General features: G+C 45.3%; 1 protein-coding gene across 1 annotated transcript in view; it reads right to left on the bottom strand.

The window, feature by feature from the left end:
- The window catches only part of BSG (basigin (Ok blood group)), a 43,484-nt gene extending 16,746 nt beyond the window's left edge, over positions 1-26,738 (bottom strand). The window contains 7 exon segments of the mRNA XM_033955991.1: positions 633-912; positions 4,888-5,024; positions 5,614-5,702; positions 17,802-17,961; positions 23,857-24,016; positions 24,018-24,205; positions 26,666-26,738. Coding sequence (XP_033811882.1) covers positions 633-912; positions 4,888-5,024; positions 5,614-5,702; positions 17,802-17,961; positions 23,857-24,016; positions 24,018-24,205; positions 26,666-26,738 — 1,087 coding nt within the window.
- Between the last annotated feature and the right edge of the window lie 795 nt (positions 26,739-27,533).

Genomic DNA, 27,533 nt, shown 5'->3' with positions numbered 1-27,533 from the left:
AGAGTAGCACAGGTCTCGCACGACTTCAGTTGATGGTCCGGCCCAAGGCACCAACGGTGTGGGTCCGTAAGGGAAATCGCACGTTGGCACTTGCTACACTTCTTGAAGACCGTAGTTAGCTGGGACATAAGAGAAAAAATAGCTGCCGCAAAATAGAAGCCCCTGGGCGGCCTGCCCCGGTAGCTGAACGGAAGAAAATAATTTTTTTAAAGAAATAAAAGTAGTAAAAACAGCAATTCGTGAAGAAAAACACACAAACCGTGGTTGAGAGAAGGCACGAAATAACAAAGTTAAAATGCAAAGAGTCAAAGACGGACTTCTCGGCTCCGCGGAAAACTGAGGAGACGGCCCTATGCTGGGCGGGAAGGCACTCGCGCATGCGTGGTGCGGTCGTCTCGAAACTTCTAGTTTCTTCAAGCAAGTCTGCTTGCGAGGCATCCGCATCTGGGCTCCGTTGATGACGTCACCCATATGTGAGAATAGACTACCTGCTTGTCCTGGGATAATTTTGGTTTATATTCAAGTATATACAGTACAGTTAATAAGAAGGGGAGACAATACCACACATACCTAAACATTAACACTTATCAGATGTAAGAGAATGCTAACAGCACTAGACCTCAACGTCTTACCGTCAGGGACTTCATCTGGCTTTCTCCGCTTTTCATAGATAAAGATGATAGTGACAAGAATGACTACTTCAACCACAATGCCCAGGAATGGCCAAAGCGCAGCCAGTCGGCTACGCACTTTCAGTTTCACAGTGGCACCACTGCTGCCTAGGAGGTTGGTTCCGTTGCACACGTACTCGCCCTGGTCCTTCTCCATATCCAGCTTATTGATGCGCAGCTCTGTTTTGTTCCCAATGGATTTGATGACATAGTTTTTATCCACACCATCCACTATTTGTGTCTGGGGAGGAAGCAGTGAGGAAGACTCAAACCAGGTGTTTTTTTTTTTTTGTTGTTGTTTCGTTTTGTTTCAGCTGAAACTAAAGCCAGCCAGGCCCTGCCTCCCATACAGCAGCAACTCTACTCAAAGCCTCCCTTTTAGAGGCCAGACAAATTTTGGTTTTGGTGCCAAAACCAGCCCTAAACCCTTTCCTGCCTGGTGTCGGTCTTGGCCAGAATGTTATTTTAATTTTCAGCCATGTTTTCGTTTCAACCAAAAAGGACCAAGTGTTTTCAGTGGAAGCCAAAAGTTCATATTTTATCCTATCTCTCACTAATCCCCCCACCCAAAAATAGGATTGTGGAGTTTCCCCTCATCCTAGACCCCGCCCCCTCCCTCCCATCCACCTGTAGGCTCCCTGGGCCTGTTTTATAATCCCTACTAGTCTAGGAATGTAGTTGGGGCAGGAGCAGCCCCCAGTTATTCTTGCCCTTTCCAGCTCTGCACTCAAAATGGATACTGTAAGTAAGGCATTACTCCTGCCATGACTCGCAACCAGGGATTATAAAAGATTGCCATATAATCCCTACTCCTATGGCTGCATGTTCCAAATACAGTGGTGCCTCACACAACGAACTTAATTCGTTCCAGGAGCAAGTTTGTTATGCGAAAAGTTCGTTATGTGAAACGCGTTTTCCCATAACAATACATGTAAAAAAAAATAATTCGTTCTGTAGCATAAAATATGCTAAGATGACATAAAAAAAGATAAATTTTTGGTTATTATTTTTATTTAGATACATCTAAAAACATAATTGTTTTTTAAAACAACACACATTTTTTAAATTTAAAGACAGACTAAGTAGAGTCTAATTTTACAGTGAGAGAGGGCAGAGTCTCAGCGGCAAAAACTGGGACTTAACTGTTCATTTTTTTTTTTTTTTCTACCGTGTTTCCCCGATAAGGCAGGGCCATCAAATAAGACAGCCCCCCCTTTTTAGAAAAAAATGTAAAATAAGGCACCCCCCCCGCAAATAAGCCACCCACCGATACCTGCGCTTACCCGAATCGGGTGGTACGGTGGGTGACTCCGTGTGGTCCCTGGCACCCCCGACACGATCGGGGCAAGAGGGAGCTCAAGCCCTCTTGCCCCCCGACTCCCCGACACGATCGGGGCAAGAGGGAGCTCAAGCCCTCTTGCCCCCCCGACTCCCCGACACGATCGGGGCAAGAGGGAGCTCAAGCCCTCTTGCCCCCCCGACTCCCCGACACGATCGGGGCAAGAGGGAGCCCAAGCCCTCTTGCCCCCCCGACTCCCCGACACGATCGGGGCAAGAGGGAGCCCAAGCCCTCTTGCCCCGCCGATTCCCCAACTCCCCGACAATATCGGGCCAGGAGGGAGCCCAAGTCCTCCTGGCCACGGCGACCCCCTAACCCCACCCTGCACTACATTACGGGCAGGAGGGATCCCAGGCCCTCCTGCCCTCGACGCAAACCCCCCTCCCCCCAACGACCGCCCCCCCCCAAGAACCTCCGACCGCCCTCCCAGCCGACCCGCGACCCCCCTGGCCGACCCCCACGACACCCCCCACCCCCTTCCCCGTACCTTTCTGTAGTTGGCCGGACAGACGGGAGCCAAACCCGCCTGTCCGGCAGGCAGCCATCGACGGAATGAGGCCGGATTGGCCCATCCGTCCCAAAGCTCCGCCTACTGGTGGGGCCTAAGGCGCCTGGGCCAATCAGAATAGGCCCGGGAGCCTTAGGTCCCTCCTGGGGGCAGGGCCTGAGGCACATGGTCGGGTTGGCCCCCCCGACTCCCCGATCGTGTCGGGGAGTCGGGGGGGGGCAAGAGGGAGCCAGGCGGAGAGAGGGCAGTTAAGCGCAGTGCCTGCGCGGAAGGATGCAGCTCGGGCGACTTTGTTGTGTGAAACGAAGTTCGTTGTACGGATCAAGACATAAAGTTCGTTGTGCGCAGCGTTCGCTGTGCGAGGCGTCCGTTATGCGAGGCACCACTGTAAATGCTTTAGATACAAAATTTTAGCGGGAATTTAAGTTTTTATATTTGAGATAAGCTCGTTAGGAATTAGCCTCTGTAGAGTTATGCTATCAGGCACAAAGTCAGCCACTGTTAAAGTACTGTGTTTTTTATATTCAGCGTGTGGAGACCATTTTGCTTAGAGGAACAATACAATCATTATTTACCTTATATTCTGGCTTCGTTACTGTGGGGCTCAATCAAAAAAAAAAAAAAGTCTAAAAACCCGCCAAAATCAGCACTTGGATGATCAAAAAGACAAATTGTCCAAGTACCGATAATCAAACGGGGTTAGACTATCTAAAACCAGCTTAGGCCTTTTCCCTTGCTCTGTGCACCCAGAGTGAAAAGGGGCGTTTAAGCGGTGTGGGTAAGGCGGGAAGTGGGCCAACTTACACTTAGTCATCCAGCAGCCATAATCGAAAAGTTTGCCAGGTTGCCTGGACAAACTCAAGTCAAAACAGGTATAAGTTCTGGATCAGGACGCTGAGCAGATCGCATCTGCCGCGATCAGCTCAGCGGCCCAGGCAACCCTTCCCCCTTAATGATCGCGGCAGGAGGGATACCCAATTCCTCATGCCTGAAGCCGCTGCAACCCCTCTGAATGATCACTGGCAGGAGGGATGTCCAATCCCTCCTGCCGCTGAAGCCACTGCAACCCCTCTGAATGATCACCAGCAGGAGGGATGTCCAATCCCTCTTGCCGCAATCCCCCAAACCCTCCCGCCACAATCCCCTGATCCCATCTTCCCCGGCAGGAGGGATGCCTAATCTCTCCTGCCTCGACCCCCCGAACCTTCCCGCAATGTTCCCCAGCAGGAAGGATGCCCAATCCTTCCTGCCGCGATTCCCCCAAACCTTCCCTTTTGGCGACACCCCCACCCCCAAACGTTCACGCCCACCCCGCCAGGACCCCCTCCCCTAACCCCAACCAGATCAAACCATCAGGACCCCACCTGGACACCCCCCTAACCTAGTTTAGGTGGATGGATGGCTCCTGATTTTTGATTATGCCCCTCTGTGGGTTTAGCAGAGGGATACGGACTGTAAACTCTGACAATCCCAGTGGCTCTTGGCTAGTTGTGTGAATGTGAACCAAACGAGTTTTTGGTTTGTTTTGGCTGCAGTTTTCAATTGAAACTGGAAAAAAAAAAAAAAACACAAAAAAAACCCAGGTTGCAGTCAGCTTCTACTCCTCTACCAGGCCTACATTAGTGTCTAATGGCCTAACCAGGAAAAGAGCAATCACCAGTCACTCCTGCACCTGCTATCAAAACAGCTGTCAAAACCTTCAGTGGACAGGAGTGACTGGCGAGCGCTCTTGCCCTGGTTAGGAGCTAAGTTCCTTCTAAGTTGAACACATGAACAAATCGCTCATACATTCCTGGTATGTTGCTCAAAGAGTTTACATGGTCTCTCACAAAAATACTTGCAAATCTGAAAATCTATTGGATTTTAGAACTTGTTCACATTAGAAAAAATTTGCTTACAACTGGTCAATCCTTAGAGGGAGCACTGGTTAGGAGCCATGTGGTTTAGTGGTCTAAAGGAGGCCCACAGAGGGTCCAAGAGGCAGTGCGAAGGTGGTGGTTTTGGATGGGGGAGGGGTAGAGTTTCAGTTTCAGTCAAAACTGCACTAGCATTTTCAGCTAAAACCACATTGCTGAATTAAAATCTGGGCTGGTTTTGGCACCAAAGCTGAAACAAACTTGGGTCAGCCTCTAATAAACCTGCCAGTCTAGGTTCCTGCTGTTGGTAAGTAAGGAAAAATGACTTGCTCTCCTCCCTTGCTTCTAAATTATTTAAAAAAAACAACAACCCAGAAGCAGCATATTGATAAGGACATCCAAAAGGAACATATGAAAAGTATAAGCAGACTTAAGTGAAAATGAGAAAGGAGCAAGGGTCCAGGATAAGTGAGGGGAATCATAGCTTACATTCATAGGGAAAAAAATACTCACCCGGGTCCCATCACTACTTTGCTTGTACCAGCTCCACTGTTCCACAGGAGGGTATGAATTACACTTGCATGTCAGCACCCCAACATCACCCTCATTGCCAGCCTCCGTCTCCTTGTATGCCACCACGTGAGGAGGAACTAGAAATGAAGGGGACAAAAGCAGCAAAATTTTGGGAGTTTGTGGCACGGCAATAGGTTCATGCCTCCTGCTTTCACTACTGCAGAGCAGTGGTTCAACGCAACATATGTAAGGGCATGGAGCTTAACAAACAGTGTAAGCCATTTTAGATGTAAGGTGCATATGTAAGAAATTGGATGTCAAAAAAAAAGAAAACCATTTAAGACGGCTTAGATTGTTTAAGCTCCCTGCACTTACAAGTAAGCAAAACTTAAAAAAAAATAGAAAAAAACCTCAGCTCCATGCATGTCATCACAAGTATCTGTATTGGTTGCTTTATCAATAAAAATTATTCTCCCCCCCAAAAAAAAACACAAGCATTTGTGCAGGATACAATAGGAGCTCTGAGTCAGACATGCTGGTCCTGTACTTATCTCAGAGACACAAGGTGCTTTCCTGTACCACATCTGCTTTCACCATTCTCACAGACAAGGAGATCTCAGTTTCACAAGTCCAAGTGCAGGAGGGCTGGAGCCACACTTCTCATTGAACCAAAATGGGAACAGTAACGGTTATTTTAGGAGTACTCCCTTCTCTGCCCCCAATTACCTGACACATAGATGGTACCATTCACCTCTGGGTCAGTGAGGAAGATGCAGTAATACACCCCAGAGCTCTCGCTATTCACTTGAGAGATACTGCAACAGAAAATAGGCCATGAGAAGCAGAAGGATGGAAACATTTTAAAAGGTAGACATGCAATATGCAACATCCTCATTTCCCCACCCTTGCTACTGAACCACCTCTTAGCCATCCTACAGAAGTTTGGCACGGCCTCAAAATCAAGGGTCACCTTTTGGTATAAAAGTGTACGCTTACCCTGATAATCATTATAGGCTTAAACAGACTGGTGGGCTTGCTGGCAAAGTTCATTCCAGCATAGCTAAGAACCACTGGAGAATAACCTGTTCTTAATAAGAACATAAGGACTGCCATCTCCGGATCAGACCCTCGGTCCATCAAGTCCGGCAATCCGCACACGCGGAGGCCCAGCCAGGTGTACACCTGGCGTAATTCTAGTCACCCATATCCCTCGATGCCTCTCATAAGGAGATGTGGAATCCACCGTTCAAAACTAGATGCACAACAACCTCCTCCGGGAGAGCATTCCAGGTGTCCACCACCCAGCTCATTGTATAAACTTAGGGCTGTAGTCTCCCACATGTGACACCCCACCCATCCACTGAAGTCCTCCCCTACAGCCCTCAGTTGGCGAATGCTCTTCAAATCCCGTAAATGTGTTAGTTTCAAATCTTGCCTACTGGATACAGTAATAAACAAACAAATCAAAACTCTTTTAAGTGTATTACTTGAGACATTTATAGAATTTGCCACTATTGACAAGCCAAAATAAAGCGAGTTTACTCAAGGGAAATCTTGCCTCACTAATCTACTGCATTTCTTTGAAGGGGTGAATGAACATGTAGATAAAGACGAGTCCATTGATATCATTTATTTGGACTTTCAAAAGGCATTTACTCATGAAAGACTTCCGAGGAAATTAAGAGAGTCATGGGGTAGGAGGTAATGCCCTATTATGAATTAAGAATTGGTTGAATGACAGAAAACAGTAGGTTTAAATGGACAATATTCTCAATGGAGAATGGTAAATAGTGGGGTTCCCCAGAATTCTGTGCTGTGACTACTGCTTTTTAACTTATTTATCAATGATAAAGATGGGAATAACTAGTAAGATAATTAAATATGCGGTTATCATTGCAATTTCTTGCTATCATTGCAGGGACGCACAGGCAGTGTTCACACGATGCATACAGCTGACCCGGAAGGAAGGTTTGTGGGTCAGACACGTGCATCGTGTGAACGCTGCCTGTGCATCCCTGTAACCATAGTCACTGAAGGCAGAAGGAGCGAGTGCAGCTCGAACAAGTAAGGGGACATGATCTTTCTGGGACAAAGGGTGAAAGGAGGGGTGTGGGAAGGAGCACGTTTGGCCATTGGAGGGGCACAATTTTAGGACAAAGGCTGGAAGGCAGGGAGAGGGTACAAACTCGACACAGAAGGAAGGGAGGGGGCATGAACATGGGACATAGGAGGAAGGGAATAGAAAGGGAGAATTGTTGGGCATGAGTGCGAGTGAGAGGGAAAGAGATAGTGCACATGGGAAAGGAAGAAAGAGGAAAATTGTTGGGCATAGAGAGAGAGAGGATTGAGGTAGAGATGCATGGGGAACAGAAGGATGAGAGGGAGAAATGTTGGATATGATGGTGGAGAAGGAACTGAGGGACAGATTGAAGGGGATGCAAGGGAGAGGAATGTTGAACATAGTGATGGCAGGGGAGATGTGGCATTGTGCTAGAGAGTGGCGATAGAAGGAGAAATGAGCATGGGGCTGGTGGGCAGTGGTGAAAAATGCTGCACATGACCCAGGGAATGAGAGAGGGAGAAGGTTGGATGTGGCAGTAGAGGGAGTGGGAGAGATGCATCCTGGATCTTTCTCTCTCTCTCTCTCTCTTTCCCCACTCCGTTTGCTGCAAGGGAGGGATTGAGAGAAGAACAGTGAGAGAGAGAGGGAGGGAGATGTTGCTAATGGGAGTGGAAGAGAGAGGAAGAAAAGTTGGACTCATGGAGGAACAGAGAGTGATGTTGGTTGGGGAAGGGAATGAGGTCCAGACTTCGGAGGAGAGGAAGCGTGCAGGAGGCAGAAAAAGTAATATTGGATGTACAGTCAGAAAGGAAGTGCAACCAGACTCATTAAATCACCAGCAACAAAGATAAGAAAAATGATTTTTTTTTTTCAATTTAGTGATCAAAATGTGTCCGTTTTGAGAATTTATATCTGCTGTCTATATTTTGCAGTATATTTGTCTATTTTTCTATAGTTGTTCCTGAGGTGACATTGCATATTTTAAAGTCATCTGCCTTGACCTTTTTGGGAAAAAACTAATATAAATGATAATTAACGTTTTCTCTGCATACAGTGTGCTTTGTGTTTCTTTTAATTTTGTGGTTACCATTAATAAGATTATATTGTGTGTATATAAAAAATGGATGGAAGAAATTGTTATTATGGATTAAAAACTGGTTGGCGGATAGGAAACAGAGATTGGGGGTGAATGGACAATACTCTAACTGGAAAAGCATCACAAGTGGAGTGCCACAGGGCCTGTGCTCTTCAACATATTTATAAACGACCTAGAAATTGGCACGACGAGCAAGGTGATTAAATTTGCGAATGATACAAAGTTATTCAGAGTAGTGAGGACACAGAAGGATTGTGAAGACCTAAATACGCTCGAGGAATGGGCCATGAAACGGCAAATGAGGTTCAACATGGATATGTGAAAGGTAATGCATGTCAGTAACAAAAATCATATGCACGAATACAGGTTGTCCTCGGGAGTACCGTATTTTCACGCATATAATGCGCACGTTATACACGATTTTACAAACCGTGCATAACCTTGCGCGTTATACGCGTGAGCGCGCTATATAAAATTTTTTTTTCATAGTTCCCACCCCGCCCGACGCCCGATTCATCATCAGGAAGAACCGCTCACACCCCCACCGCTCGCACCCCCACCCTGATGGACCGCTCGCACTCCCACCCGAAGAACCGCTCGCACCCCCACAGCCTCCCCCCCCCTCCCCCATGGAGAAGCTGTCTACCTTGTTTCCGGATGCCAGTGAGCCCAGCTGCTTCCTCTGCCAGCGGTCCTGCCCCTTCTCTGAGCCCTGCTGCGCTGCTTCCTCTTCCGGCGGTCCCGCCCTTTCTCTGACATCAGAGAAAGGGCGGGACCACCGGAAGAGGAAGCAGCGTAGCGCAGGGCTCAGAGAAGGGGCGGGACCGCCGGCAGAGGAAGCAGCTGGGCTCACTGGCATCCGGAAACAAGGTAGACAGCTTCTCCATGGGGGAGGCTGTGGGGGTGCGAGCGGTTCTTCGGGTGGGAGTGCGAGCGGTCCATCGGGGTGGGAGTGCGAGCGGTCCTTCCGGATGATGAATCGGGCGTCGGGGGGGAGCATCAGGCTTTCAGGATGGGGACAGGACTTCAAGGGGGGGCAGCCAGAGGAGAGTCGGGGCGGGTGAAAGGAGAGTCGGGGCGGCATGCGCGGTATATAAAAATTTCTTTACATAAATTTGTGTTTCCCGCGCGCTATATCCGTGTGCACGTTTTACACGGGTGCACGTTATCTACGTGAAAATACGGTACTTGTAGACAAGTCAATGAAACCGTCTGCGCAATGCATGGTGGGGGCAAAAAGGGCAAACAGAATGCTATGAATGATCAAGAAGGGGATCACAAACAGATCTAAGAAGGTTATCATGCCGCTGTATGGGGCCATGGTGCACCCCCACCTGGAATACAGTGTACAACATGAAAAAGGGTCCAGAGAAGAGCAACAAAAATGGTTAAGGGACTGGAGAAAGAGATTGTTCACCCTCTCCAAGGTGAAGAGAACGAGAGGGCACTCGCTAAAAGTTAGAAGGGAAAAGATTCCGTACAAACGTAAGGAAATTCTTCTTCACCCAGAGAGTGGTAGAAATCTGGAACGCTCTTCCGGAGGCTGTTATAGGGGAAAGCACCCTTTAGGGATTCAAGAAAAGGTTAGATAAGTTCCTATTGAAACAGAACGGACCAAACTTCAATGAATAAATATTTTATATAAACTTTTTATATTTTTTTAAAAAAGTTTTTGTATGTATTTTAACTTCATTTTCAACATTTTAAACTTTATCAATAAAAGATAGTGCATATACTTTCAAAAAAGCACTTATCTCTATAAAATGTTGAAAATGAAGTTAAATACATACAAAAACTTTAAAAAAATAAAAATAAAAAGTTTATATAAAATATTTATTCATTTAAGTTTGGGCCGATGATTGAGATATTGACCTGCAACAATTTCTAGCATTCAACTGCTTGGCTTCAAGGTCTTTGAGGCCCATCTTCATTGTTAAAAATTGACACTTTTGGTGCAATAAGTTTGAAGGGTGTTTTTTGGTTTTGACTATCTATTTGAATATATGATTTTGTATTTGGTTTATTGGTATTAAAAGTTTCTCCTAACTAAATGCTTTCTGTGGAAAAAGAAAACAAAAACTTATCTGGTAACCCAGTTACAGTGTGAGTGCTATGGGAAAATTGGGAGGAGTCATGGCTAGTAAAACGTGTCAGTTACAGAAAATCGCACAAGTCAGAATCGAGAGAGATTTATATTTAATGTCGCTTTGAGAAAGACCAAAAAAAAAAAAAAGAGTTTAAAGATGTGGCTAGAGGTTTCAATGCAAAGTAATGAAAATCAGTGCACACTTTAAGGGAATATTGGAGATTCCCATCTAAGGGATAGCTGTGGACAGAAGCTCCAGATTTTTTTTAAAAAATCCCCTTTCAGTACTCAAATTATCAGATCTTCTTTATCACTAGTGTGCATTAGCGTTCCGAGAAGTGTCACCATCTCCCTCCCTGCTTCTAGACATAACTAACTGGGGGATGCACTAAACTCAGCGATCATCGCTAAACCTGTTTTCACAGCTTTAGCGACGATCGCTGTTACCGACCTAATACACAAAACGGCCTGCCGCATATTTTTCCCCTCAATTGCCCATTTTCCCATCCTGCCATTCAAATTAGCCAAAACCCCATGCAAAATAGACAAACAATTGATGCACTAACATTGTTTGGCTATTTTGCATGGGGTTTTAGCGATCGTAAAAATAACGCCAGTTATAGAATCCTATAACTGTCCCAAGCCCTCTGTCCAATGACCCCCCCGAATCCCCCCCTAACCTGAAAAAGATGGCTGGATGTGTTCTTTCTCTGGCCGGCCGGCAGGCCTGCCTGCCTCGGAATGACGGGGATGCACCGGGGAGGGGCCAAGGGCCTGATTGGCCCAGGGTGAGAAGCTGAGGCAGTTGGGAGCGCAGGTGGTCTTCTCATCAATCCTCCCGGTAAGAGGTAAGGGTAGAGCCCGGGAGGAGCGTATCCAGAGGACTAACGAGTGGCTACATGGATGGTGCAGGGAGATGAACTTTGGATTTCTGGACCATGGAGAGGCACTGCAGGGACTTCAGGGACCAGACGGACTCCACCTGACCAGAAGAGGTAAGAACATCTTCGGACGTCGACTAGCCCGCCTACTTCGAAGGGCTTTAAACTAGGTAAGTTGGGGGAGGGTATCCGTTCATTCTCTGGAGCAGTAAGTAACTATCCTGAGGAGGTGAGTCGCCACTCTGAGTCTGAGGTAAGTGCACACACTGTAAACAATACATCAGGGGTCACACTAACTCAGGCGGGAAACTCTGTACAGGGACTTAGCAAACATAAGGTATGGAGAGCTATGTACGTCAATGCACACAGTTTGGGCAATAAAATTCTAGATTTAGAGACGGAAATAATGAACGCCGACCTAGACGTAGTGGCGATATCCGAAACTTGGTTCACGGACTCACACGGGTGGGATATGGTTATACTGGGTTACAACTTACTCCGTCAAGACAGGGAGGGCAAGTTAGGAGGAGGGGTAGCTCTATACACTAGAGAAGACATCAAAACTACCATAATCACAGATGTCAAGTATACCGGGGAATCCCTCTGGATGAACCTGGCTAGAGGAAATGAAAAATGCCTGTATCTTGGTGTGATTTACAGACCTCCGAGACAACAGGTAGACAAGGATATGGAATTAATCGAAGACATTGAAAACATCACCTTGCGTGAGGACACAGTACTGTTAGGGGATTTTAATATGCCCGATACAGATTGGAATGCACTTACCGCACAAACTAGCGGCAGTAGAAGGTTGTTAACCTCCATAAAGGGTGCACAGCTCAAACAATTGGTATTGGAGCCCACTAGGGACCAGGCGTTACTAGACCTGGTACTCACCAACGGAGACAGCGTATCAGAAGTTTCGGTAGGTAATACGCTGGCCTCCAGCGACCATAACATTGTTTGGTTCAACCTTCGGAAGGGTTTCTCCAGATCAACCACAACAACAAAGGTCCTAAATTTTCGTGGCACTGACTTCAAACGCATGGGAGACTTCATCCATCAGGCACTGCAAGACCATGCCGAAACCAATAATGTAGAGGCTATGTGGGCAAACCTGAAATCTACCCTACATGAAGCAATAAATCGCTATATAAAAACAACAAGCAAACGACGGAGGAATAACAGACCCCAGTGGTTCACTACAGAAATCTCGGACCTCGTTAAGAAAAAGAAAAAAGCATTTGTTTCCTACAAACATTCAGGAAGAGGAGCAGTAAAAGAAGACTATCTGGCCAAGTCCAAAGCTGTCAAAACGGCAGTCAGAGAGGCCAAGCTTCAGATAGAAGAGAATCTAGCAAAGGACATTAAGAAAAGGGATAAATCCTTCTTCAGGTACATCAGTGATAGGAAAAGAAACACAAATGGGATAGTACGCCTTAGGAAAGCAGACGGGACTTATGCAGAATCAGATTCCGATAAAGCCGAACTACTAAACGAATACTTCTGCTCAGTCTTTACCTGCGAGGCGCCAGGGTCCGGTCCACAGTTGCAAGCAAGGCATAGCTCAGATGACCCGTTCTGGAATTTCGAGTTTACACCCAGCAGCGTCTACTGCGAGCTATCAAGACTCAAAGTGAACAAAGCCATGGGACCGGACAATCTACACCCCAGGGTGCTTAGAGAGCTGTGTGATGTCCTGGCAGAGCCATTGTCTGTGCTCTTCAATCTTTCCTTGAAGGCGGGAAAAGTCCCCTTGGACTGGAAAACAGCCAATGTAATCCCACTTCACAAAAAGGGCTGCAGGACAGAGGCTGAGAATTACAGACCGGTGAGTCTCACATCCATAGTGAGTAAACTCATGGAAACACTAATTAAGCATAAATTAGATACAATCCTAGACGAGAAGAATCTATGGGATCCCCGCCAACATGGATTTACCAGAGGCAGGTCCTGCCAATCCAATCTGATTAGTTTCTTTGACTGGATAACAAGGAAACTGGATGTGGGTGAGTCCCTGGACGTCGTTTACTTGGACTTTAGTAAAGCTTTTGATAGCGTTCCGCACCGCAGACTATTGAACAAGATGAAATCAATGGGACTGGGAGAGACGTTAACTACATGGGTCGGTGATTGGCTAAACAGTAGACTTCAGAGAGTGGTGGTAAATGGTGCCCCTTCAAAAACGTCGGAGGTGATCAGTGGAGTGCCTCAGGGCTCGGTCTTGGGCCCGATCCTCTTCAACATATTTGTGGGAGATCTGACTCAGGGGCTTCAGGGTAAAATCACATTATTCGCCGATGACGCCAAACTATGCAACATAGTAAGTGAGAACACTTTACCAGACAGTATGACGCAGGACCTACTTCTATTGGAACATTGGTCCTCGACTTGGCAGCTAAACTTCAATGCTAGAAAATGTAAGGTCATGCACCTCGGCAGCAGGAATCCATGCAAAACTTGCACACTAAATGGTGAAACCTTAGTTAGGACCAAGGCGGAACGTGATTTGGGGGTGATCATTAGCGAAGACATGAAGACTGCCAATCAAGTGGAGAAGGCTTCATCAAAGGCAAGACAAATGATGGGTTGCATCCGAAGAAGTTTTATCAGCCGGAAGCCCGAAGTTATAATGCCATTGTACAGATCCATGGTGAGGCCTCATCTGGAGTATTGTGTACAATTCTGGAGGCCACATTACCAAAAGGATGTGCTGAGAGTTGAGTCAGTTCAAAGAATGGCCACCAAAATGGTCTCGGGACTCAAAGACCTCCCGTATGAAGAAAGGCTGAATAAATTGCAGCTATATTCACTTGAAGAACGTAGAGAGAGAGGAGACATGATAGAGACGTTTAAATATATCACCGGCCGTATTGAGGTGGAAGATGATATCTTCTTTTTTAAAGGCCCCTCTGCCACAAGAGGCCATCCGCTGAAAATCAGGGGTGGGAAATTTCATGGCGACACCAGGAAGTTCTTCTTCACCGAAAGGGTGGTCGATCGTTGGAATGAACTTCCACCTCAGGTGATTCAGGCCAGCAGTGTGAAGGATTTTAAAAGGAAATGGGATACACATGTGGGATCTCTAGGGGGGTAAATTCAAGGGGGTAGGGTTGTTGGAGTGGGCAGACTTGATGGGCTGTGGCCCTTTTCTGCCGTCATCTTCTATGTTTCTATGTTTCTATCTACAAAATATTCCTTGACAAAACTTTCTCATTCCAAGCTGGCAGATGGAATGATTGCCTGACCACCCTCATTTCAAATGCTCCATCCTACCTATCCTTCAGGAAATCTCTCAAATCATACCTCTTTGATAAATTTGTCTAACCCCTTCCCTCCCGACCAAACTACCAAACTCTAACCATCTCCCCTCCTTTCCCTGTCCTTCCTTGTAATTGAAAACTGGTTACCAATACACTTGACAATTATTCTCTGTATCTTCGCTGTATATGTACAGTCTCTTCCTTTGTAAACCGCTTTGAACTGTTTTGTGTATAGTGTTATACAAAAATAAAGTTATTATTATTATTATAATCCCTTCTTGAAACCCAATAGTGTATGATGTTCTATCACACCCTCTGAAGTGCATTCCAGGTGTCCACCATCCTTTGGGTGAAGAAGAACTTCCTAGCATTGGTTCTGAATCTGTCCCTTTTTAATTTTTCCGAATGCCCTCTCGTACTTTTCAAAAGTTTGAAGAATCTGTCCCTCTCCACTTTCCCTATGCCCTTCATGATCTTGTAAGTCTCTATCATGTCCCCTCTAAGTCTCTGCTTTTCTAAGGAAAAGAGCCCTAGTTTCTCCAATCTTTCAGTGTATGAAAGGTTTTCCATACCTTTTATCAATCGCGTCGCTCTTTTCTGAACCCTCTCGAGCATCGCCATATCTTTAAGGTACGGTGACCAATATTGGACGAGTACTCCAGATGCAGGTGCACCATCGCCCGATACAACGGCAGGATAACATCCTTCGTTCTGGTTGTAATACCTTTCTTGATAATACCTAGCATTCTGTTCGCCTTCTTAGAGGCCGCTGCGCACTGTGCCGACGGCTTCATTGTTTTGTCCACCAGTACCCCTAAGTCCTTCTCTAGGCTACTTTCACCCATTACCAGCCCTCCCATCGTATAGCTGTACATCGAGTTTCTGTTTCCTACATGTAAGACTTTACATTTCTCCACATTAAAGTTCATCTGCCATTTATTCACCCACTCTCCCAGTTTGTTCAGGTTCCTTTGTAAATCTTCACAATCCTCTTTAGTCCTAACCCCACTAAAAAGTTTTGTCTCGTCTGCGAATTTTATAACTTCGCACTTCATCCCCTGCGGAACACCACTTGTGACCATTCTCCAGTCCGAGTAGTGGCCCTTCACTCCTACCCGCCAACCAATTTTTGATCCATCTATGTACGTCTCCTTCCACCCAAAGTTGGATTGTTTTTTTGGAAGACTTTCCAATGTTGGATGAGAATCAATTTGGTTTTAGAAGAACTCATGAAGTGGAAATTGTGTTGCCATCCATTGTCGATAGTATCAGAAAAGATTTGGATGCAGGTGAGCAGATATATTTTGTAATACTGGAAATGTCCACTGCCTTTGACATTATGGGCGTGGATATACCATTACAGGAATTGAAGGGTGGTGGTATGCAAGAGCAGTATTGAACTGGTTTCAATCATACTTGAATGGTAGAACTTTTCAGGTGAAGTGTAATGGGGCAATATCACAAATTAGATCCATTTCTAAGGTTCTGCCTTACTATTTAACATCTATCTTGCAGAAAGAGACCCTGTGTTTAGATCTTTAGATGTGGATTTTAACAATTGTACATCATCCACATAAATTTATTTTCCAGCAACAGATAGTTGGATTAATTGGCTACAGCATCTGGGCAGACCTCTGACCTGATAATTTAAGTTTCAGAGTCTTGAATATCTATAAAATGGTTTAATCCTGTACAAGAAACCCTGCTGCCCAGCACCGTTAGAAGACAATGAGAAAAAAAAAAAGTTTCCCTCTGTGTTGGAACTGAGGTCATGAATGCAAGGCCAGGCTGGTGCATTAAACCTGCTTCAGTGGCAAGCTAGTCACGTCTGCTCCCTCACACACTGGTTGTGTGCCAAAGGTGACCCCCACCCCCACAGAGATGACTGGAATGTCCCGCTGCTTTCCCTCTCGCTGGTTATCTGGAAGCTGGGAAAGCGAAGCACAGGAGAGATTCCAGGACACCTCTGCTAAGATCAAGCCAACAAGGAGAGGAACAGACAGCATGGCTCCGGCCATCATACCCTGCTCAGAATAAGAGGAAGCCACCCCCAGCAGGCGTCCTGGCAAAGCTATTATGGTCCCCAGCAGGAGATTCTGCAACAATGAACTTTAATCAAAACGCAAACGTGCAAAAATTCCACCTTTTCTCAAGTGCAGAACAAAGCACAGGAACTCGGGTAACAATGGGATTTCTTGGCCGTGACTGATTTGTTACACTTCTATGGCAGACAGCACAAGAATTAAGATGGATCCAATCTAGCCAACATGTTACATTAAGTGGTGTTTGCATTCCACCAACTCCCTTCCAATAAGGCCCAAAGTGGATAACTAGTTGTATTTATTCATAGTATCTTAAACAATATGGGGCTCATAAAAACGTCCAAAAACCAGCCTAAGTCGGCACTTGGACGAACATTTCCCAAATACGTCCAAGTGACGATACTAAAAACGGGTTTTGGATGTATTTCTAAATGACCTAGGCCTACATAGTGCCGCTGAACGACCAAAGCTAAATGGGGCGTTTCGGGAGGAATATCGAGGGTGGGAGTTGGGCGGAAGTGGGCCGGCTTAGACTTAGTCATACAGCATGTATAACCAAAAAAGTTATACAGCCCACGATCGACGGAACTTGGATGTTGTGACTTAGACCATGTAAAACATGGTCTAAGTCACAAAAACCCACCTAAAGTTACCAGATAAGCACTGAAAACACATAAAATAGACCCACACACACTACCCCGGTTATTTCCAACCCCCTCACAACCCAATAAAAATATTAATCACATCTCTAAAATTCAGCCTCCAGATCATCATCACCTGGCCGCCTGGCATAGGAAAGCCTAGTCGTCCAGCACAGAGGCGGCTTAATCTGTCTTGAGGGTGGGTTAGGGACTCATGCAGAGAAGGACCCATGCCCATAAGCCCATGTAATCACTGCATTGATACTTAAACATGTGCACTCCCCTATATACCCCCAAAACCCTTTTGTACTGGCATATAAGTGACTCCTGCAGCCATAAGGGCTATTGGGATGGTAGATAAGTGGGTCTAGGGAATTCTGGAGGTGGTTTAGGGGGCTCACCATGACCTATAAGAGAGCTGTAGTGAGGAGAAGACATGGCACCCTTTTTGTGAAGTTCACAGCAGTGCCCTGTAAGGTACCCCACTATTTAGGTGGTATGTCTGGGTGTTCAGTCCATCACTTTGCAGACCCCTCCCACGTCCAACAGAGATTGTTCTAGGCGTTTTTGACTTGGACGAAAAGTTGGACCAAATGTGGTATAAAGATGGACGATCAGATTTGCAGGACATATAATTAGACAATTTTCGAAAGTAAAAAAATTTTGGATGTATTTTTTGAAAATGTATCCTAAGTTATTTTTTACTTCGGACGACTTGCGAGTTGGACGTAAACGGACTTAGACGTCCCTTTCGATTATGCCCCTCTGTGTGTACAAACAAGTAAACTAAAAAACAAAACAAAAACCCAGCTCTAACAAAGCAGAAGAAACCAGGAGACTTACTTGTATGTCATTACTGTCCCTGGGTTACTGTCCACAAAAAGGTCCTTATTCCCCTTCATCCATTTGTGGCCGTGGACAGGTGATGGAGGATCAGTCAAGTTACAAGAAAGCAGATCACTGCCAGAGGTTGCCTCTGAGGAGTTGGTTATTACCAAGGAATCTAGACACACACAAGATCTGGCATTAACAAGAATGAAATAAAACCAAAAAACCCAACAACATCACATGCCTGTCTGCTGCTCTCCCCTCCAATCACTATCCACTGCCCCTCCCTCACCCCAACTGGAAGCTTCTCTTGAACCCAACCCTAACCTTATGGTTCAAGCACAGCTTCTGAACAACCTGAACCTCTCCACTCAATATCCTACATGTCTAAGACAATGCAGGTAAGTACCATCAATCCTTTGGATTACACTTCTCCCTCTGTATTTGCGGTTTCAACATTCACGGTTTTGATTATTCATGGTTTTTAGCTTACTGGCTCCTCCCCCCAAATTAAATCAGCTTGCGTAGAGAAATCGCCGATTCCAAGCATTTCCGGAAAAAAAAAATCACCAATTCCCAGCACTTTCTTCACCGTGTTTTGCCTCTCCTTTAGGAACAGGCCAGGTCTCCCACCATGTTGTTCGGGGTTTCACCATATTCACGATGATTTATAATAGAAAACAACATATGAAAAAGTTATTTGCGGTTTTCTGTATTTCCGGTTCTGTTAATCCCCTATCGCAGCGAATATGGAGGGAGAAGTGTACATACAGCCCTACAGCAAGAAATGGGACACCAAAGCAATTCAATAATCTCCCAACATGTTCAAGTAATATAAGTAATCATACCATATTAAAATGCTTGGAAAAAATATGGAGAATAAAAGCCTGAGGCAGGAGCATGACCTAAATGAAAAAAAAAACCTCACAATCACAGGCAAAACCCCCCCAAAAATACCACTCCACAAATCATTTAACTTACTGGTCCCAGTGGATTTTGTGATCTCCTTGATGGAGATGCTTTTTATAAGAATTACTTTTTTTGACAATGAATATTTCTTTTATAAAAAAATGGGGTGACAATAGGAGCGGCTTTTTCTCCATCAGTGGCTAATTTATTTATGGCACAATTTGAAGAAAGTTATGTATATTTTTCAGCTTATTATTAATTATATTTATTGATTTTTAAATCATACAATCAAGAATGACTTGTACAGAAAACAAGATTAGTAATTCTACATAAAGCAAGAAATAATTCAATAACAATAAAATAATTTATGACTAATATGTTCAAGTCCTCAAATTATAGGATCCAAGATTCTTTAGCGAGAACAAAAGAAAAAGAATTGAACAAAAGTACATTCTTATACTTAGAATTGGCTATGGAACATAAGAACATAAGAAGTTGCCTCCACTGGGTCAGACCAGAGGTCCATCACGCCCAGCAGTCCACACCCGCGGTGGTCCCATCAGGTCCACGACCTGTCAGGTTTTCTTGATTTAGCCCTTTATCCCTATCTACCTCTCTCTGTACCCTTCAATCCCCCTATCCTTCAGGAATCTATCCAATCCCTCTTTGAATCCCCGTAGGGCTGAGCAGAGATTAGTGCCATCTTATTAAATGGTGGTGTTTCATCGATGATATACACATTGATTTAAATAAATTTTTTTTTTTTTTTTAATTTATTATTTATACTTTTACAATTTAACATGTCAATCAGTACTTGAAGGAAATAAAACAATCCAATAAGAAAAACAAATATTAATTATAAAATAATACCACATAGTAACTATGAGTAAAGTCCACAATCAGAGAGGAGAAGGAATCAATCACTTCCAAGGGTAGTTGGTTTCAAGAAATAAACTAAATTAATACAATACAAATAACAGAGTGCAGTTGGAGTTATTTAACTAATGGCCTACTGGGTTGATTCGCTGGAGGTATCTGGAATTCTTGTGGTTACTTTACCTTCAAGAAAAAACTGCAGTTGTTCGGGTTCATAAAAAATATATCTATTACTCTGATAAGTGATGCAACATTTACAGGGGAAACGTAATTGAAAAGTTGCCCCTAAACTCAAAACAGACTGACGACAAGCCAAGAACTTCTTACGTCTGGCTTGTGTCCACCTAGATACATCAGGAAATATAGAAATTTTGAATCCATGAAATTCCACCTTTTCAGTCCTATAGAATAGACGAAGAATTGCTTCATCTTGAAGAAAGACAAAAGTTACCAATAAAGTGGCTCTAGGCAATAAATCTTCTTGCGATGTCTCCAGCATACCAGTGAGATCCAATTCTCCCGGTATGGCGTTCCCTTTATCTTTATCCTCCTTTGGTAAATTTAGGTAATATATCTTTTGTAATGGTGGCATGTTATTTTCAGGAAATTTCAAAACAGTGTTCAAAAAGGAATGAAATAGATCCCTAGGAGATTGAAACTTGGAAACAGGAAAGTTTAAAAGTCTCAAATTCAAGTTCCTATTAGCATTTTCCAAATTTTCAATTTTCCTAGCAAATAAAACTTTATCCTTAAGTTGTAAATTAGTAGTAATCTTCCCATCTGCCACAGATTTCTCCAATTTGTCCATTCTAAAAGACTGTTGCTGGAGTTTCTCTTCAAAAGTTTTAAATTTACTATTAGTATTTTGTGTAGAAAGTACAATTTGGGAGCATACCTTATGTAAAGTCTCCAAAGCGCTCCATAATGCCTCCATGTCGATCACCGCTGGTTTAATCAGGGGAGCGGGGGTAGCTATTCCGGGGGACTCCACCATAGGATCCATCTCCACCTTCCCCGCTTCCCGCTGACTTTCAGGTCCTCCGGTTTGCGATGCTGACTGTAAGGAAGTCAGCAAGCTGTGATTTCCATCCGGGGTCAGGGGTGAGACCTACAGCGCCGCCGGAGACATCAATTCCAGCGCTTCCTGTGCGTCTGAGGGCGTCCCCGACATCATCCCGGGACGCGGAGGAACTCCGGGCCCAAAGGGGCTAAGCGAAACGTCGCCTTCCAGGACCGAGGTCTGCCCTCCTCGGTCTGCGGATGCGCCCTCTCCAACTGGGACAACATAAGATGTTATTGCCGCTTGCCGAGTCAGTGAAGTGGAAGAGGAGGCAGGAAGCACACTCCTCTGCTTACCCCTGCGCTTAGGCATAGCAGGTAAATTCTATAAAAAAAAGTTGAAAAGTTGAAAAAAATGCCGAACAGAGCAGGAGCCACTTGATAGCTCGACTCACTCCGACGCCATCTTGATTCCGTCTTCTTGATTTAAATAAATTAATGAAAAACAATTTGTTTTGAAGCACAGCAACATCGATGCAAGACTGCTTTTTTGGATTTAATGATTTTGTTTGAAGATGGATCTTTTAAGATTTCCTTATATACAAAACCTACAGACAGAAACACTTAGCATTTTCAAGTATGCACTCCACCATTTGAAGTTGAATATTCTTACATCTCAATTTAAGATACTGCCATATTTTCTCATCCACTGAAGAATATAAGTCATCATCTGAGGAATTAACTAATATATTTCTAGTGAGAGGTTATCCGAAAGTGGTGGTTAGATGGGCAGCTAAGCATTAGAGAATGACACGGGGAAAAAATCTGTCCCCATCACTGTCCCGTCACCGGACCACCCGTCCCCTCTACCGCCCCATCCCCGCAGCATCCACCCTTCCCTCTGGCACGGTCTGTGCATCTCACTCCCTCCCCCTTACCTTCATGGCGCGTTTTAAGGTTCCAGTCTTGTTAAAAGCCGCCAGAGTGTTTGTGCAGTTGTATGCGCATGTGGGCGGAAATTGCATCAGAGGAGAATTTTCCGCCCACACACGCACGACTGCACATATGCGCCGGTGGCTTTCAACAAGACTGAAACCTTAAAGCGCCATGAAGGTAAGGGGAAGAGAGGGAGATAGATTCGGGTGGGTAGGGAGGGGGGCCATGCACGATCGGTGACCGTGCGCGTTCCCTCCCTTAACTGCGGGGACAAGGCCATTCACTGCTCCACGGGGCGGTGGATGGCCTAGTCCTACGTACCTGCGGTGAGCACCTTTCCCACTCCACAGTTTTGGCGGGTTATCCGCGGCTACTTGCAGCTAGCCGTGGGTAATATCCACCGTGTCATTCTCTACTAAGCATGCTTTTTGTTATCAAAAGGAAGATCTTTTGGAGTATGTTAAGAATAAACACAAGACGTAAAATCCCAATTGCCAATCAACATACTTGGCATATTGTGAATAGTCAAGCACCATTTGAAGATGCTGAGGGTCCTACTTTGTTCCAAAACACAGAATTTATTTTTTCTAATAAGAAGGAAACAGAACCTAAATTATGTTTTATGTACTGTGGAAGTGTGGAATAAAATAAAGAGGGCGAGAGGCTGCTGTTCAGTGTGTCATATTACGCGAGAGACAGATTGTCTTGTTGACCCCAAATCTCAGAGAAGATATGTTCTATCAAATATCACCTCACGCATGTCTCAACATGTTATTTATCGATGTGTTCTTGCAAGCTGATATTGGTCAGACATTGCGGCAGCTAAAACCAGATTGAACATCGATGTATTAGAAATGAGAAACTGATAAGAAAGAGTCTTTGGTTGTTCATTGTATGAAAAAGAATCATTTTTTTTTTTGACTCCCTACGTTGTCTAGTGTTGGAGCAGATTGCTTGCTCCAGACACTGGGAGGGAGGGATGTTTGGCACTAGCTTAGATAACAAGCACAGAAATGGATATTTTAGATTAAAGATGGTCACACCTGATGGACTGAATGTAGCCATGGAGTGGAAAGCTCTTTTGAACTCGCTGGGATTAAATGTAGAGATGTGTTATAGTAGTGTTACATGGTTTAGACGTCATCACGTCATTTAAAGTAAAAGATCACGCCTTTTAACTGTCAGCATTTTTCTGCTTGCAGTTTGATGTCTTCGCTCAGACGTCTTCACCATGTACATAAAACACTGCCACAGCCCATCCCTGAAGCAGTGATATTGGAACGCAAAACAGGATTTCTGTTGGGTATACAGATATAAATACCAGTGATTTTTTTTTTTTAAGTACTACGGAAAAGATAAATGACTGATGCATTCGAATACTTAATATATTTGGAGATATGCCCAGTCCATTTGAATGGATTGACTAGGCATATCTATTTTCAATATTGATAAGTTAAGCAATCTTATATCAGTATGCTGAATAATACGTGATGGGGGGGGGGTGTGGCCTGCGATTTGAGCGCAAGTTTGGTCTATAGTTTACATTAGGCCATGTTCTGTTTTACACCGAGGCTTTTTTCTCCACATTTTTTTCAAATGTTTTCATATGGTACATTGCTTATATTACTTGTTGATTCAAATGATCATATATTATTGAAGATTTTCCGCTTACCCCAAAGCAATTCCCATACAAGAATAATCTGGCAGAATATACAACAAAGCAGCAACATTTTAATATTTGTCTTGGCTTTTAAGACAGCCGATACCAAGAAATCCTGGAGCTTCTCTCTTAAAGAGTTTATTTTAAACAAACAATGTCGAAAGCTGTAAAAACAGGACAGGAAGAGAACGTTATGATCACTTCATGCCATGTTTTTAAAGATAAATATTGATGCCCTAGCAGCAGAAATCTCTACTTGCTTCCCCCTCTAGCTTTTAGGGCCCACAGTGCAAATTTCATTTAACTTGCTAGACTGCTTTCTACCTAGTAACATACGCCAGCAAATCAGTACAAGAGGTGAGGTCATCGTAAAGTCAGAGGGGTGGTTCAGCTATCAGAGGACACATGCAAGGTGGGTTCTGGATCTAAATGCCAGGAAGTAATACCAGGGCATGGGGAGCAGGTGCCAGAGTTCCTGCATTTCAAAGAGGTGAAGACTTGTGTCATTAAGCTGCACAAAATTTTGTAGCAGGGCTTAAGCGGAGGAGTGAAAAGGAAAGAGGGTCGAGGACGAAGTCCCATTTCTACATGGTCAGCAGGAGAGCAATAAGTCTTCCATGTCACATGACACAGGGAAGGAGGGGTGGGGTTCGTGGCAACTCCAGCACAGCCTCTGTGGCAGACACTCACGCTCTAGGACTATAACATTAGCCTGTGAATGGATCCACTTGATCTTGGGCTTCTTTGACAAGTGGTTGCGGTCAGGATCATTGCTGATGCGACACTCGTATGTGCCAGAGTCAGATATAGTAAGGTTGGAGATCAACACTGTGCTGGTGGCATTACAGGTTGTAGAAAGCATTGATTTTCACACGGTCTTTTCGCATGCCTTCCCAAAGCTGGGAAAAGTTCTCCTTCAGCTTGTCAGCTTCAAACCACCACTGGATCTCAGGGATGGGCTGGCCAAGCGCCTCACAGTGCAACTGCACACTGTCCTCTGTCAGCTTCACCTCCAACAGCGGTGACTTCAGAAAGCCAGCTGCGAGGTGAAGAGAAGTTAAGAAAAGAAAAAAAAAACCCAAACACACACTTGAAAGCCAAAGTTAAAGACTAAGACAATGACTGTTTGGCAAATTGTATTTACCCATGGTTATGGCCCCAACAGTATGCCGAGTGATGTGAACCAGCAGAAAGTTTACAGGTCACCACAGAAGCATCAACCATGAAGTGTTGCAAGTGCATAAAGTTACGATCATCCCCTAACCGCTCACTGCGAGGACCAAGTCAACAGGAATTTTAACTTTAACACAAGATATAAACCAAACCCGTTAGAACATTACAGCTCAGGCAACCAAGAATTCCCAAAATATACTAACTAAATACACCCACTAAAGAAAAGGATTGTATCCATGACAACAGGTAGTAAAACTGCATACAACAGTCCAGAGAGGCCCAAGTCCACCGCCACCACCCTACTTATAGCTCTACACTCCCTTTCTACAGGAACCTATAATGAGCACTATTCAAAAGGAAAAAAAAAAAAAAAAGAGGGAGTGATGAGGCTGAGAAATCCACAATTAACCACACAATGTTGCACTCCAGAAGATGCAAGACACATGCTTAGAAGAGGGGGAGTAAAGAATTTTGCCTCAAAAATAGTACAGTAACAGCAACAAGAAGCAAATGAGATGTCAAATTATCAACCAAGGAGATACTTTGAGTCGATACTAAAAAGTCATTAAAAATAGATAGCGTCTATAGCATAATGTCCATCTTGATATGGGTGAAACTTTGTTTGTCAGGACAATCTAGGAGTGCCTTAGACTAAGTTTCACTCATATCAAGATGAACATTATGCTATAGACATTATGGGGCTCATAATCAAATAATCATAATCTTTCCTGCCGCAATCCTCACCCCGAAGTGCCGGGTTTGGGGGGGGGAGGCAATCACCATTGCGGCAGGAGAGATGAGCTATCTCTCCTGCGATCCACCACTCCCCCAGCAACTATCGGGGCAGGAGGGAGCCAAAGCCCTGCTGCCCCAGCGAGCCGCGACCCTCCCAACACAATCGGGGCAGGGGGGAGCCCAAGCCCTTCTGTCCTGGTGAAACCTCCTACCCCCACCCCCTCTAGATACAGGCAGGAGGGATCCCAGGCCCTCCTGCCCTTGTCGCCCCCCCTCCCATGATAGACCCTCCCACCGAACCCCATCCTCAACACCCCCCTGTTACCTTAAGAAAATTGGCCAGACGGACTGGTCCCAAGCCTCTCTGTCTGGCAGGGCCATCTTCAGAATGGCGGGCCTTAGGGCCTGATTGGCCCAGTCACCTCAAACCCCGCCCACCCAACACAGCCCATGTGCCTAAGGCCCCGCCCACAGGAGGGGCCTAAGGCAACTGGGCCTATTCCCGTTGGTCCAGGCTTGAGGCGACTGAGGATGGCGCGCCTGCCGGACGGATGGGCTTGTGACCTGTCCATCTGTCCAACTTTCTTAAGGTAGCGGGGGGTGTTGTGTCGGTCCACGGAGGCTGAACAGGGGTTCGGGGGGAGGGGGCGATTGGAGGGGGTGCGACAAGGGCAAGAGGGCCTGGGATCTCTCCTGCCTGTATCTTAGAGGGGGTGGGGGATAGGGGGTTTCGCTGGAGCAGGAGGGCTTGGGCTCCCTCCTGCCCCGATCATGTTGGAAGAGTTGCGGCTTGCCAGGGCAGGAGGGCTTGGGCTCCCTCCTGCCCAATCCGATCAGGTGGGCGGGTATGGATTGCGGCAGGAGCGATTGGATATATAGAGGCATTACACCAACTTATATATGTGGTGTAATGCCTCTAGGGACAGTTATTGTTCCACCGGGTTGAGAGTCTGCCAAATGAGAAAGTCGGCCTGCACATTTTCTACTCCTGCCACCTGCAAGACCAAGAGCCTGCAAGTGAGCCTCTGCCCACTAAAAGAGAAGTTGAGTTTCTAGGCACAGTGGGGCACTTCTGGAGTCTCTTTGCCTGTTGGCAAATGCTACTGCTATCACATTGTCCGAGAAGACCGTCTGCCTTGCCTTCAAGGCTTCTCTAATGCCTGAAGTGCTAGACAAATGGTTCTGAGGTCCGGGATATTTATGGACCACTTCTACTAAGTCAGAGTCCAATGTCCCTGGACTGGGAGTCAATTGCAGTAATCCCACCCACCCCCAACCATAAAGGCTGGAATTGGTTGTTAATATGTCCCAGGAGGAGATGCGAAAAGACATGCCCCTCGAAAGCGCAGCTGATCTCAGCCACCATCGCAGATTGCTCTTCTCTGTAGATAGTGTGACAGGAAGAGCCCTATCATACTGGAAGAAACCCTGCAGTGCTCTAAATATATCCCTAAACCTGCTCCTAGAAGCAGGCAGGTTAGGGAAACTGCCCTGCAGAATTTATCCCAAGCAAAAGGCAGCCCAAAAGTGTCCCGATTATACTTGCCTAGTTCTAGTGTAGGGAATGCTAAAGGCAAAGAACTACAAGTACCAGAAGGCACCAGGCCAGTGATAGCAAAACCCACGAAGGGATTAGCTCCTGCAATCAGCTCTGCTGGGGGCATGGCTAATCAGCAGGGAAGCTATCCAGGCTAATTAGCAAAGCACCAGAGAACCACAGGTGTTCCTAGAGACAATCGGCACAGGGCTAGAGAAAAGGGTGTGGTCTCTACACCAGAGAGGCAACCACCAACCTTCAGCCTGCCTGAGCCCATGGAAAGAGGTAGACCAGTACAATCCAGGGGACAGAAGCCAGCATTTCCCACAGGCAACAGGGATAAAAGCTCAGGACTAAATCTTGTAAGCAATCTTCTGAAGGTAACACTGTTTTGGATGTAGAAATGCCAGAAGAAATGTATACAAGTGATTATGAGATGGAACCTGTAGAATCCTGTTTGTCTGAAGACATGCTTATGGAATAAAGGTTGGGGGAAGTAATGCTGTTTTGGATAAAGTGGAATTGCCTCACCAACCCTGTTAATAGAGGAGTGAAGAATCACTGCTTCTAATTAAATTAGGGGAACAGAGGAGTGGGAAGCACTGTTTCTGACATTGTATATAAAGCCCAAGAATACTGTGAGGGAACCGGCAGCTGGTTCCAGGACTGATACAGAGTTTGATTTTTGTTTCTGTTTGAAATACAGATGGGCAGAGCATAGTTTGCTGCAAGCATATGTTCTGATTGTAGAACTGTACAATTGTTGAAACCTGGCTGGGCTAACAGGCTGTTTAGCTACCAGGGCAAGTTTTGTGTTTTTGTTTCACCCAAGTATAAGCCATAAAATAAAGAAATAATATTTCACACTACACACCTTTGCTGGATATTCTTTATTTGATGCAGACACCCCTCTACCCTCCAT

Source organism: Geotrypetes seraphini, chromosome 8 (genome assembly GCF_902459505.1).
Source record: "Geotrypetes seraphini chromosome 8, aGeoSer1.1, whole genome shotgun sequence".
In the NCBI taxonomy this organism is placed as follows: Eukaryota; Metazoa; Chordata; class Amphibia; order Gymnophiona; family Dermophiidae; genus Geotrypetes; species Geotrypetes seraphini.
This window is presented reverse-complemented; position numbering and strand designations above follow the sequence as displayed.